This window comes from Centruroides vittatus, unplaced genomic scaffold (genome assembly GCF_030686945.1).
Source record: "Centruroides vittatus isolate TY-2023 unplaced genomic scaffold, ASM3068694v2 contig_519, whole genome shotgun sequence".
Classification (NCBI taxonomy): Eukaryota; Metazoa; Arthropoda; class Arachnida; order Scorpiones; family Buthidae; genus Centruroides; species Centruroides vittatus.
The window spans coordinates 385,694-400,869 of NW_027122304.1; the positions used below are offsets into that span (position 1 = coordinate 385,694).

At 32.5% G+C, this 15,176-nt stretch overlaps 1 protein-coding gene and 1 long non-coding RNA gene across 2 annotated transcripts in view; both read right to left on the reverse strand.

Moving 5' to 3' along the window:
• Positions 1-3,576: 3,576 nt before the first annotated feature.
• On the reverse strand, positions 3,577-5,016 carry LOC136978368 (uncharacterized). The gene is made up of 3 exons (XM_067274067.1): positions 4,813-5,016; positions 4,400-4,583; positions 3,577-4,305 (listed from the first exon to the last, which is right to left on the reverse strand). The coding sequence occupies exons 1-3, from the start codon at positions 5,014-5,016 to the stop codon at positions 3,620-3,622; spliced, it is 1,074 nt and encodes a 357-aa protein (XP_067130168.1). The 3' UTR covers positions 3,577-3,619.
• Positions 5,017-6,517: 1,501 nt separating this feature from the next.
• The window catches only part of LOC136978388 (uncharacterized), a 117,563-nt gene continuing 108,904 nt past the window's right edge, over positions 6,518-15,176 (reverse strand). The window contains exon 2 of the long non-coding RNA XR_010881218.1: positions 6,518-6,663. This is a non-coding gene — a long non-coding RNA (uncharacterized lncRNA). The remainder of the gene's footprint in view (positions 6,664-15,176) is intronic.

Here is a 15,176-nt window from a genome sequence, read left to right on the forward strand (position 1 = left end):
ACTCTTTCCGTCCTGTGGGCACCAAGAGGGCCTCTTATAGCAAGCCCATTATGGGTTCGGCCGGGTGGTGAGGGACAGGGACCGACATATCTGGCCGGACCACCCCCAGAACAATTTGTGGGGATTTTTCGCAAGGTTAGCAGCCTGCTGCCCTGCTGGACGGGTCGAAAAACCCGTCCGGCAGGGCAGCAGGCTGCTAACCTTGACCGCTTGGCCATCCGGCCAAAAGTGATCCTATTTGATCATCTTTGCCAGTTTCTTTTATTAGTCTCATTTACCCTTACTTCATACGGTTTCTCACCTAACCTTTCCATGGTGTCTATAGGCATTTATGAGAGAGAAAACGGCCGAGCTGAAACATAGCCTGTGGAGAAGAGTGGAGGAGATAGAGACAGGAACGGGGTGGGGCTAAGAGCGAGAAAAGGGAGAAGGATGTCATGAATGCCGGAACGGGGACCGTTTATTGAGTAGCTAAAGGATTCATACAGTAAATAACAATATAAACAAATAGATACAGGTATACAGGATTATCCCGATAAGTCCGAATTAAACATGGCGATAATGAAATGATTTGAACAGATGGGACCCATGGAGAAACAGTTTGTAGATGGGTCAGTAAAAGATGGACATAACGTACACAACAGCTGATAGTTTAGCTGAGAATTTTGATGGCGTTTAGATACTTTATTAGTTCAAGATAGATGTCCTTGTGCTTTAGCAGAGTGTCCGGAGTGCATGGCCATGCTATGGCCGTGGCTAAAGCAGCGGTGATAAGAGGTTTCCTTGCTTGGTCGTACAGGAAACAGTTAAAAAGAAGAGAGAGGTGTCTACAGGCAGACATCAATAGATCTCGATTTAAAATACTCAGCCACTCTGAAGAGTCGCGATCACAAAGTTCGCTTCAACGCCGAACACCGTACGTTGCTCGATCGCGAGATAAAATTACTAGAGATTAATATCTCCTAAACCTAGTCCGGCACATAAATACCTGCTATAATTACAGTAGAGCGTCGTTAACTGGAACGTCGGTAAGTGGAATGGCCGGAAAGTGGAACGATTTTCAGTCGGACTGTGTCGTGCTGAATCGAATGTTTTTGATACTAAATTTACTTCTAAAGTATAATTTTCATGTTTTTTATATTCTTTAATATATTTATTTTGTTTGTACAAAATGCAGAAATAATTTTTAACGATACGATAGCCTCGATAATTATTATAAAAATTTTCGTTAGGCTTAAAATCGACGAAAAATTCAACACGAAGCGACACGCAACGGAGAAAAATTCAACAGGAAGCGATACGCAACTGAGAAAAATTTGAACATCGGACAGGTTAATGTATTTTTTCGTACAAAGTCGGAAATTGGAACAAATCACTAACTGGAAGGACCCCAGTCCCCAATTGGTTCCACTTATCGACGCTCTACTGTATATTACTACCCTAAAAATTTCTTGAAACAGCTTAATACCCATCGATTTTGAAGCGCTTGCTTATGGTAAAACTACAATGAAAACCAGTGAATACTATGAGTGCATTAGGCACAAGTACGAATCGCTTTCCTTATTTTGTGTATCTATTTCTGTACAACTTAGTACTTGTGCTGCTTCAGCGAGAAACTTATTAAATTTGGCCCCTACATTGACTTTGTTGTGTACATTTTTTAACCAAACTATGGTTCGGCATTTTGGAAAAACCATATTTTTCTACAGGGATGGGGAAAACAATCGGCGGAAACAATAAATAGACTCCAGACTCCCATAAAAAAAATTCGACTCTGACTCTCAATCCAGCTTATCTGTCAAATGCCTAGTTATAACTAAATATTACTGATAAATCACACACTTTACCACAGGGGTATTTAAATTTCTTTACTAAACGTTTTTCGGCTCTATTTATAAGCTCTTGTCAGGTAAATTGTGTTCGAATTCGAAACATCAAACATTTCTTTACAAATTGAAGAGGGGGGTAGCTTAAATACACTTTCCTAAACTGTAGTAGTAATTACCAGATTTTACTAACGAGGGACTAGTGTTCAGATTTATTGAGGAGCTAGATGAACCAAAAATTATGAAATTTGACAGGTTCTATACACAAGGCACAAATTTTGGTGGTTAAGGGTTAAGGAGGCGGAGAGAGAGGGGGATCTTGTATTGTATCTAGAGTTGTATACGACTTAATGGACATGACCATTTTACTCGTTATTGGCATTTACACTTTTTTTTTAAAACAAAACTTATGTCTAGCTTAAAAGTTAATTCTTTTGACTTTATATAATTAATTAATAATAAAAAAATATTTTAAATAAAATCCCATAACAGATGTCGCTAACCACAAATTTAATTCTTAGGTAATGAGTCTTAGTGTTTTAAATATAATGTATTTTTCTTAGAAATTTTTATCATAATTCAATGAAATTATTCCTTTAAGGCTTTTATTGATCTTTAAATTATACGCGTTTAAACCAGAGCTATTATCTGCAGGAAATTTCCCATATTGCGAAAAATTCGGTTCCTTTGCCGGTACTGAGAAATTGGTGTGTATTTGCAGATATTTTATGAAATAAAGGGAAAAACTTATTTTTAAAAATAAAAATAAAGAAAACACTGTAAAATCGTTTTTAAAAAGACGTCATTTTCTTAGGTATTGTACGTAATGGAATAATTTACATATTTGTGGAGAGCGGAACACCACAGGTGCCATCTGCTGGTGGAGAGCGGAACACCAACAGGTGCATCTATCCGATGCGATGACCGTTACAAAATCGGGGGGGAAACGTTACGAGAAAAGCCACACGACTGTTGAAAAAAGCGGGAGAAGACGAATTCCACATATTTCAGGATTTACATGAATTTCTGCAAATTTCTATGCATGACAAAAATTGGAGAAATTTGCAACCCGCGAAGAAAATATTGTGGAGGTGTAGTAGCAACACGTTTTCATCTGTGATCTGTCAGGCACCTACCTTACCTGTTGGCCTGGCCGGGTCTTCATTAAAAGGCTCTCTTTGTAAACATAGTTTGATAGCCGAAATAAGATGGCAGTTTGCTGCTCTGGGACCTGGAATCAGATCCGAATTGGTCAAAAATTCAGGAATTTTTCAGGAGTGATCGATCCAAATATGACACCCTGTCCCTCAATACCCAGCCATTCCACTGTGGGCCTGGTTGAAATCATAATGGGCTTACTAAAAGAATTCCTCTTAGTGTTTGCACAGAGCTCATATTTGGTTCTGTGGAATATGACATCGCGACACATGGGAGTCTCCTGAAAAGATATTCAACAGGAACCTGGTTCCTATTTGGATGTTACACACATGAAGAATACCCAGTTGTTGAGATGCAAACCAACGAGAAGTAATGTTCAGTTGTTTTAGCCACTCTGCCACTGGTAGGCACTTGGGCGAAGAGAGAAAAAATATTAGTAAAATTGAATAAAAATTAGTTTATTAAATCATATTTAAATAATTTTAATTACACATATATTTTATACAGTTTTAATGTCAATTGATCTTTAATAAATACACAGAATGATTTGAATAAAAGTTAAATGTAATATATGAGACATACATTTTTTTTAAAACAAAGTACCTTACAATTGCATTTAATTACTTAATTATAATTTATGCAATCCACAATAAAACAATTGTTGCAATATCCGATGTATCTTTTATACACTCTTTTATAGTACTTGTGTTTTCACAAATATTCGGGATGTGTTCCACGCCAAAAGAGATGCAGCTACTATAAAACAAAATTGGAATGTTGGAAAATTCTTTACTAAAAAACTCAAGATTGAAAAATTTGTATCGATCGTAGCACCAATTCATGTAGCATTGGTTGAAATATAACATAATACAATTGTTCCATGCAATGTTGTATTGCTTCAATTCTGTAACTTTCATTTGTTGTAATGTATGATCTCTTGGCACCTTAAATGATAATGCGTGTACCATCTTTCCCGAAAACACAATACATCTGTATGTTCGAGGTAAACTCTCATCTGATATACCGCTTACTGCGCATTTTGGTATAACATTCTTGAAGGTGTCGTCCAGTGTTCCATTTACGATCCATAGAACGCATTTCGTTGCTTTTTTAGAAATATGTGTCAATTCTGTAAACCACGTGGGACCCGGTTTCAGCTTCTCATTGATTTCATCTTTTGAAAACACGAAACGACTTATTTTCAGTCCGGGAAGTTGAGGAAAAACACCGATCCACATTGGTGACAGATTTCGTGGAGAATGTGAATGAAGTTTAATGGGCCTTTGAGAATATCGCCGGTCGTTTATATGATTATTTTTACCTGTAAAACGTTACGTTTTTATATTAAACATCAATAATATGCTTATCATTGATCACTGGTGGGCATTTTGCTAATGTTTTAATAAGATACTTACGATATTGAGCGTCCAACCGCAATAAAAGTCGTCTTGTTTTATTTTTATCGCTTCTTTCTCTGTTTTGTTCCCATTCTCCATTATATCCTGTCAAGAAGTTAGTGTTGCCATTTCGTGTCTTGAAGTAGCGAACAACATATTCTGGATAAAGGTTTGTGATTGCAGTTACCTCACTTGGTAAGATCTACATATGAGAAAGAAACAAATATTTCACTTTAAGTTGTTAATATTGAGCCCGAAACGTGTAAACCAACGCGTATCAACTGAATAGTAAATAAAAGGATGAAGGCATACCTGGTGGTTTGATAATTCCAATATTACAATATCGAAAAATACAGCAAAACCTGTGTAAACCGGAATCGTACGTTTTAGGCAGGTTTTGCTGTTCATTCTTATCTTAAAGTATAATTTACCTCAACTGCAAGCGTTATCCTTCGTCTCAGTATGGATTCTCCTATTTCCTTCCAGAATGAGCAAACTTGCATGCAATTCTCTACTTCGTAATTATCGAGAGTTTTCAATATACGAATCATTATATCGTATACGAAGGCAATATTCAAATTTTGCTTCGAACGGCGTTTACACACTAATTCACACTTGCTTTCTGGTTCATCCATTATCAAAACGTCTATTTTCTACAATATTTATTCTGTAATTAACAATATATCTTCGTGAATCAATAGAAGTGAAAGTTTTCAATAAAAATAACGTAGTAAATCATACATTTTGCATGACTGTACAGAAAGATGATAGTATTGTACAAGGTATAGATTAAAATCCAGAGTTCAAACACCAGATTTTAGTAAATTAAATAATGAAACTATTAATATTTTACCATTGGAGTATCTTTCCTAATTTAGAAATCATTCTTATTTCATTATAATTAGTAACAGACCTATGCCCTGTTGCTTGCCGCTGTTGCAAACTTTTCAAATTACAAATTATAACAATATATAATAGCTACAAGCAGATATGATTCGATAAAGTTACTTGTAATCAGTAACATGCTGCAATTATTAAAAGTCTTGTAGATTTGAAAATTTATGGAATTCGGCCCTCATTTCAGCATTAGTCTAATTTACCTGACAAGAGAGAAGTTCGGAGTATGAGATGCTTCAAATTCGATCTTTTTAACGACTCATACAATATATATACGTATTAGTATAAAAGACAAAATGGTTCGTAAGTCAGTTAACTATGTTTCTTATCTGTTGAACAAAAATGATATAATATTTAAGAATTTTTGGTTAATGTAACTCTTCGTGCCAAGATGGCGGCTCGTCTCTGATTCCAGCAAGAAAACAGTGGGACGCACGTTCTAAAGTTCTGGTCACACTATGCGATTTCCAGCCGCGCGAGCAACTGCAACTGCAACTGCAACTGCAACTGCAACAAGAGCGAGTCGCGCGCGTCTTCTCGTGGTCACACATTGTTCGTTGACGTTGCAACTCGGAAACACGTGAACCTATAATAAACCAATAAAATTGCAGTAGCTTGTATTTGTTTACTTTCGTGAGTTTACCGACATATTACGTTCTATTTCAGAGTATTTACGCAATTTTAGTTACTTTTCTTATTAAAATAGCAAGCAGTTTCTTTGCTGGAATGAATAAAAGAAAAAACGCGATAATTTTGTTAGAGCTGGCAAGAATATACGAAGAGAAAAATAAGAAAAAACGTTCATGCTGAGTTAAAAACTTGGCGAAATGAAAATCAACGGGCTAAACAATCGTGCTTTCACCAGCTGAAGAATAAATAAGTTTTTTGGATGCCAAAGTTATAGGGGATATATCCGTATGAATACCAATCTATATATATAAAAACGAATGTATGGCTGTCTGTTTGTCCTTCATGCATTACTATACCATTTATCCGATTGCCATGAAACTTTGGGAAGTTGTTTAATACACTCCCGCAAAAGTTTGTGGCATATGTGAAGACCACCATTTCCCCCTCCCCTTCCAAAAATATCTTTATATATGGATTAAGGCTTTTATGTCCAACAAATAACGCTAACGCTGACGACCTAAGTTTGCTTTTCTGTGAGGCATTCTGCTTTTCTGTGAGAATGGAGTAAAGCAGATCATTTTCTATCTATCTATATAAATAAAATATAACGTTCGTTTGTTCCTACCGATTCCTTTGAAATTTTGACACCACGTTGCATTCGAATATGCACGTGTTTTTATATAATATACATGTCGAAATTCCCCCCACTGGGGGGAGATGGACAGGATTAAGGCTTACCGTGAAGAACTCTGCTTCTATTATACTATTTTACATGCCGGTTTTTTCGTATTTAATTGCGTTTTAATAGGTTACGTCAACAGAATATACACTAAAAAGGGATTTTTCGATATTTCATTGCGGGGGAGAGGGACAGGATTAAGGCTTACTGTTAAGAACTCGGCTTCTATTTATACTATTTTTCATGCAATTTTGATTGCGTTTTAATAGGTATGTCAAGAGAATGTACACTAAGAAGGGATTTTTTGAAATTCCCCCACGGGGGAAGTGTTATACATTTATAATAGATACATTTTGAGCCACAACAACGCGTGGCCGGGTCAGCTAGTACTTATATATAATTTAGGCGAAACGTTTCGTAGTTTGACATATCAATTTAGAGTGGCCCATAATTCGTTATCAGTCATTATCTCAGAAGTTTTGGATGCTATTTATCAATCTTATAAAAGTGAATATTTGAGGGTAATTGTTGTTTAGAGGAAAGCTTGAATGATTTAGTTCATTTATAATCGATATACTTTTTCCTTTATATCAGCATTTATTTTACTCAATTGTATATTATGAAAAGTAATCGAACTTTAAAATAAATCTAACAATAACTTTTATAAATTCAAATTTGATTTATATCAAATATATCATTTAAATGTACTGAAACTGAATTAATACAAATGTTATAATCAAGATATGTTGACAAATGTGCAGTACAACACAAAGTATGACGTGGCACAAAAACGTTTTCTAATTGGATGCGCGTTTGCAACCGTTGCCAGTAGAACAAACTTTTTGTTTCTAGTTGTGGTTGCAGTCGCGCCGGATTTCGAGGTGGAATTACTAGTTAACGGGAACAGCCGTCGAAATTGCAGTTGCCCGCGCGACTGGAAATCGCGTAGCGTGACCAGGGCTTAACCTATCCTAACCGAATTTTTGAAGACGTTAAGAACCGTACACTAATTGACTTTTAAGCACAAATTTATGCAAAATAAGTGAACTGGTGTGTTTGTACAACGTCATTAAGATAGTTAAAATCAGCAGGGGAAAAAAATTAAATTAATTTTACACGCAAATTGCTTTAATAGTCTCCACTGTCGACTGTTTACAAGTGTAGTCCGAATGAATGTAATCGAATTTTTAGTATGGTGTAACTTATGCCAAATTATATTTATTACGTATTATTTAGCCATTTTACTAAGTCGTATTTAACAGTTTATACCAAAAACAGTGTCCGAAAGTGTCCCAGAAAGTGTCCCAGAAAGACTCGTTTAGTACGTTACATTGTTATAAACACCACATAAGCACGAAAAGACAATTCTTTACGTTCGAAAGGTCAACCATTACAATGTAAAAATCACTAAAAATAAATAAGCATATACCTACAGATTAAAAATAAATGCTTTGTGAATGTTTCTTATTAATTCATAAACTTAAACAAAATTTTAAAAATATAAATCAACTATTTTTTTTCGTAATTACCCCAAAAAAAGCCGAATTTATGTAAATTTATACAAATTTCACAAATAATATTTTTAATGATTTTCAATTTATAAAATATTTTTTATACAGGTTGTGACAAATGAAAGAGGAAGATTTGCAGGTCTTACTGACCTTAAATGCATTCGATGTGCTCTTCACGTATGGCACCACAGGCATTACTGCCATTCTGGCCAATCCCTCTCAGGCGCATAGATTAAGGCCCGGGTAGCTACATCCAACTAAACAACAGATCCACCAACGAAATTTTAACGATCCGCTCGGTGCCGGAAAACTCATATTCCCTTAAACTGCATAATTACCTTCCTACAATTTTTTCTTTATAAAATATTTTATATAAATCGTTCCCCAAAAATTATACGTGTTTTGGAAATATTCGAGTCAAATTAATCTAGAATCGATTAATATTATGGAAGAAAACCTTTCAAACTGCTGTACCTCTTAAGCTACACAAGTGCCGAAAATTCTGTTTAGGAAATTTCTATCATTTATGTCTCGATTTTAAATAAAATTAAGAGACAGAATGGTGCATTACCTAAAAATAATTATCATTGATTTTAACCTATAAAAGCAAACAAATAATTTTTCTAAAATCAAGATGAATTTCATTACTCACGTGTTAGACCCAAACGTTTTCCAACCACGGTGTCTTATGTTCCATATACTTGTACCCAATTTTCACTTCTGTGAGAGATTGCTTGTTAATCTTTATATGTAAGCTTTTCTATAACGTCACACTTTGGGCCCTCACCAAGCATTTTTATCCTTATCTGAAAACCATTAAACGTATTCTAAATCTCAGCATGCTACCAACACTTATCACCATGTCCGTAGGCAATTTTTAATATTTGACAGCAAACTGTTCCACACTTCAGTAAACAAGATGGAAGCTACTATGAGACTAGTAAAAATTTTGCGTTGACAATGGTTAATAAACCTCGCGTTATTCTTTGTTATTTTATTTTAAAAATGAGGTAATTAGTAGGCATTTGCAAAACAAATGTAGCGTGAAACGCAGAATTCTTATAGTCACGTAGTTTTTGAAATCTCCATTAACGGAGAATTACTTTATTATATGGCTGTCGTCTCTAAGTAATTGATAATGAAGATTGACAGGTCGTTGTGGGGGGGCTTAAATTAAAGAGGAAATGAACAGCTACAAAATATAAATTTTCTTTACTTTTTTGTATTATATATTTTTTTAATTTTAAATTCTTTCCAAATAAAGATTAAACCCTCAAATTTCTTTCTGTTTATGAAAGTATCCTTTATTACGCTGTAAATAAAAAAAGTTTTAATGTAAAATTTTGCTTACTTGTATTAAAGAATATTTATATTATTATATTATATTCGATCCAATTTAAACATTTGAAAGTGGTTGTACACATTCCCTAATGATTATTGTGCAGTTACCATTGTTTAAATTTAGCTCACGCTTTTAAAGAGATAATCCGATAATGGTTTCCATTGAATCGTCTTATTTTACAAGACGATTCCTGGAATTGTTTATATATTGATTACTAGCTGACCCGGCCACACGTTGTTGGTCAGATAAGAAATGAAAGGAGAAATAGAATAAAACCAGAAAAATTACATACTTTATTTTTTTCATCAAAAGTTGTAATAAAAATTTACAATCCTTTTCATATTTACCATCTTTGAAATAATATTGAAATAATATTTCACTTTGGTAAAGTTTTTTAACCTACTTTCTCATGTCATAAACAACATCCAATAATTATAAAAACGTTACTTTTGCACGAGTAAAATACGTCTGTGCATACATACGGTACACTGCATTTTTATAACAAGGAAATGCTTAGCATTGTTCATATAATAGGAAACTGGTTTAACTTGACACCTGAATGACCTGAGGTCAAATACAAACAAAAGAGTCTCCCGAATTGTCAACGCACGTGTAAAACCAGAGAATTATAATGAGCATGACTGGAAAAAGTTTATTTAAGATACAGTCAATAGATCTGTGACGTCGAAATTATTCACGCCTGTTATTAATTTATCGAAAAATATCGACGAAATCAGAAAGTAGAAATACCGTTTCTCCTCTCCTTGTCGGCATTGAATTGCTTCTGGTCGAAAAATTTAAAGATTTGTCTAGAATTTTTTAGTACGATTCAATGCAAGATACAGTCAAGAGTCCTGCGATGTCAAAATCGTTCCTTCTTAGTATTAATTTTTCGAAATTGCTTTTCAATACGGGCAGTGTATTTTGGAAAGATGGTCAGATAAGAAATGAAAGGAGAAATAGAATAAAACCAGAAAAATTACATACTTTATTTTTTTCATCAAAAGTTGTAATAAAAATTTACAATCCTTTTCATATTTACCATCTTTGAAATAATATTTAAAATTATGTTAATATGTTTAGTTTATTATTTTAATAAACAATAGTTTCTTGATCAATTATTTCTTTTATTATAAGTTTCAAAATTTAATAAAAATTTTTTTCAAATTGCGATATTTCGCGCCAAGAATCGATCTGTTTCTTATTTTTTTAATCATAAATATATCACTAAGGTTGGTGTATGTTTCGAAATTTTATTTAGAACCGTAGTATAATCGTTTCTTAAAATAATTTGTCAAAAATCCATTTATTTATTGTCAGCTAGTCCGAAAAAATCCATCGGAATGGAATAAAACAGGAAATAATTTCTGCCAGTTCGAATGCACTCACATATGTGGAATTTTAGGTCACTGAGAACCACTCCCCGCGTGACGTCATATGACACCACGTTTATTGTTAGTGGTATGCTTTACAGAAAATTTTTGATTAGTTTATTCGATAGACAAACATCAATGATTTTATATAAATTATAATTCCGGCGAGTTTATGAAAATGCTCTATCAATACCCATCCGAGTTATTAAAAGTTTGATAAATCCGAGTTAACCTGTTCGATTTAACGTGTTTGTCTCCATATCTCAAACAGTTACCAGTCCATCACCGAAAAATTTCTTGCAAATCTCTACTCCTGTTTCCATCCATCCAAATGTGTCAATAACTAATGCTCTATATCAGTAACATCCATACAAATCGTAACGTATACATTCATAGACTAATAATAATATATTATTATCGAAAACCAAATAATAAAATGTTTATTAATAAAAATATTTGATTTTCAAAATAAATTCTGTTTTGAGTTCCTATTGTGTATTTAATGTTATATTTATTCTCACATATTTAAAATATAATCAAATATTGAACTTGTATTAACGTGACATTTTGAAAGGAGGAAGTTAGTAACAGTTTTAAAATGCTAACTTTAATAATTTTCAATAAAATGTTTTTTCCCTACTTTATAATAAACTATATATTCAACTATTCAATCGTAAATATATTAAGATTGCAAAACTGATAATGTATATTATTAAGGAACTCTGTTTACAAAAACCAAAACAATATAATTGTATAAATTTTGGTGTTTGTTATATAACGTTATTTATATAAAGAAAAGACTTATTTACGTCACTAATCAACTATTAGAGTTGATATAAATACGTCCCAAGTTAAAAAATCTGGCAATCGTATAAAGCTACTGTATATTATTTTTATCCTTCGTACCCGCGCTCGAACTGAGTTCGAGCAGATTACATAGCGTTACACAGAAAACGGTCTGTTGAGCCCTCGGGGGGAAAAAATGTTTTTTTGAATTTTCGGGTGTTTTCTAAGTCCCCAACTTTTTTGAATAATTTTTACCCGCGCAAAAAAATTTTATTGCGGTTTTAATTAATCTTTAATAACGCGCGATTAACGCTTAATTGTTTTTTATGGAACTTCATTCATTTTTCTAAAGTTCTAGTGCGTGGATTTTACTTCGGTAAAGTTATTTAAAGCTATTTTCTGATGTGAAAAACAACATTCAATAGTTTTTTAATTTTTTTAATTAATAGATTTTATTATATATACGTTTAATTAAGTCAAGGGGGTCGGAAATTTTAATTAAAATCGTAATTTTAAAAAAATATTAAGAAATATACCGCCATCTAGTATTTACGTTACTTTTTACTCTAATCCTCCTGAGACTTTCATGAGAATGTCTCGCGAAAGACGACACCAGCTGTTCTCAAGGTCATCCAGCTGTGTAAACAATGACTCACTGGTGTCAGATTTCGCTCTAAAGTGAGACAAAGGAAATTGTACTTCCAAGCTTTTTCTTCAAAATGAACACATTTCTTTCGTTTTTTTTTTGTTTTTATTATTTTTAATGTAATTAAACATAACTAATTTAAAAAATTTTAAAAAAACAGCATAAAAAGGGTTAAATGTTTTTTACTGTATTATAAAATGAATCTTGTTGTTTATTGCGTATTAATATTTAAATAGGAACAGAATTCTGGTTAAACTAATGATCATATTCGGGTTTTAAATTACGGTTCATTTTTTATTGAATTGAAAATTTGCAGTTATAAAACGACATTTTCCAAATTTTTAAAAGGTCTTTTGATTATCTTTCTTCGTTTAATTGATTTAAAAGTAGCTAAAGTTTGTCCATTAGCAACAGACGAGAGACAATTAGTCTACGTGTTTAATATATTTAAAAAATAATGCACAAGAAGAGATCCGAAATAATAAATACATCTATAAAAACGAATTACATTGACGCATTTGCTCGAAATTTGTAACTTTTGTAATAAAGATTGTAAGTACAACAAAGTTCTAAAAACAAATTTTCTATAAGTTGCATGCATGGTTTATATTCGAACTATTAAAAATATATCGAGAGAAAAAATTTAAAGTACAGTATTAATAATATTAGACTGTACTTTTAAATTTTTAACGTCGCGAACACTGGACTAATATATTGTATTTGACTTAAATATCTTGACTTCAAATTACATTATTTAAAAATTAAAATGTTAAGATAAAACATTTTTATTGCTACAGAAATGACTGACTCGAAATAGCTTATAAAAGAGTTTTACAAAATTTAAAAGTCACTATGAATAAAATTTATTTAATTGGCTTAACTTTAAGTAAACATGAAATAACTTTTTGTGTGAATAAAAAAATAAAGTTATCAATTTTTTAATTTAAAAAATTTAATTATTTTTATTCATTTCTTTTCTTTTCAAATATCGGATGTTTTTCTAATGTCTTATTCATGTATTTTTTAAAACAAAACTGTTATTTATTTCTAATAATGTAAAATCTACTGCTGTCTGTTATCTATAAAAGTAATATGACTTTATGATTCTAACAAGAATATGCTGTCTGTATGTTGATTTGAATTTTTTTCATTTATTCTGAAACCGTGTCGTCGTTTCTTTATTGTTTACTTCACGACTGGGTGCATAGATAAGAGACTGGTAACTAGCTAGTGACTAGTAATGGAACAAAAGAGGTATTGACAATAACAACCATTATCAGCGACCCTCTGGATTTACCTGAACCGGCTCTCAGGGTCGTGCCATAGATTTTCTTAAAATAACTTTCGATTGTGATTTAAAGAATCTGCATAAATTGTAGGAATACAATTTTTATTTTTAAAATATAAACTACTTTAAAATAATGATATCAAGTATCAACCAACCATAACAATCTACTATAGTTTTACCCTTCTGCCTTTAAATTTAGCAAATTCGTTAATTAGGGATGTGTAATCTACAGTAGCAGCCAATGATGTACACTGAATTGAAATTAATGATAGATTTCTAAGTTTTGCTTGGCTTATTGAACTTTTTAAATAGTGGCTTATTAATTTTAATTTGGAAAAACTTTTATCCCCACTAGCTACAGAGACAGGGAGTGTTAATAAAGTTTTCAGAGCTACAACAGTATTCGGATACAAAGTAATTAAGTTATTTTGGCACAAATTATTTAAACATCCAAAGGTTTCATAAAATATGGTAGTATTTAAAATGTCATATAAATACTGAAAATTTTTGCTATGGGTTTCCAGAAGAATCGTTTATTCAGAGAATAAAGGATAATGTGCAGACTATAACTGAAAAATTTATTTTAAATTTACTCTCTTCTGTTACGGGTTCATCGACAGCTTCTTCATAGTCAAATTGATGTTTTTTTCCTTCTGGCTCTAACTTCAGTTTTTCGGCAGAAAATTCTGTACTGCATTCGAGATCCTCTGCAATCTCATTAGCAGCAATTTTCATCCGATTGTATCCAGATTGTCTATAACTTTTCACTTTTTGTATGGTTTCTGATAACATCCTTACACAATCTGACAAATTTATAGTTACAGATTGCAATAGCTTCGAGTCTGAATTTATTTCAAATAAAATATCATGCCAGTGAATTACACCGCATCTAAACTTGCAATTTTTTATTTTTATTAATTTCTTTGCTAACTTTTTTTGCTTTAACTTTAGTTTCTGCATTTCTGTTGACGTTTTCTGTCAATATTCGTTGGAATAATGCATCATAGATTTCGCAAAGTTAAAATCGTAAAGGTTTTAACGTATCTATACTGCTTGACTCCTTTCCAATGCTAAATTTCTATATCCATAATTCGTCGATGTTCAGCGTCAATAGTTTTGTTTCTTTTTCTGTATTAATCGAATGTCCAATTCTTTCCATGCTCTAAAAGCATTTCTATGATTTACAGACTTTTCGTGCATTGTGGGGGCTCTTGGAAGATTTCCCCAGTCAGAATAACCTTTTTTGGGCCAGTCACTAATACCGGACAAATTATCAAATAAAATACAACAATAGCAAAAAACAGAGTCGTTTGTAACAGAATAAATCAACCAACTTCTCTCAACGACTTCACCATTGCTCAACACTCAAATAATGCGAGGGCGAAAAATATTAAATAAAAATTCACAGTCCTTCGCAAAGACCGAAGGGGGTCATTGAAAATGATTAAATATGATGATGCTTATCATGCTATTAAAACAGGGTAAATAAAATAACGATAGAAATGAGTTGCAAAGCTAGTAAGATTTGTAGGTAACAGGACGTAATCCTATAATATAATACAGATGGGTTGAAAATAATAATAATAATAAGCGCAAAACCCAAACGATTATAATTTGACAGTTGAAATGCGGTGCAGAGTTAG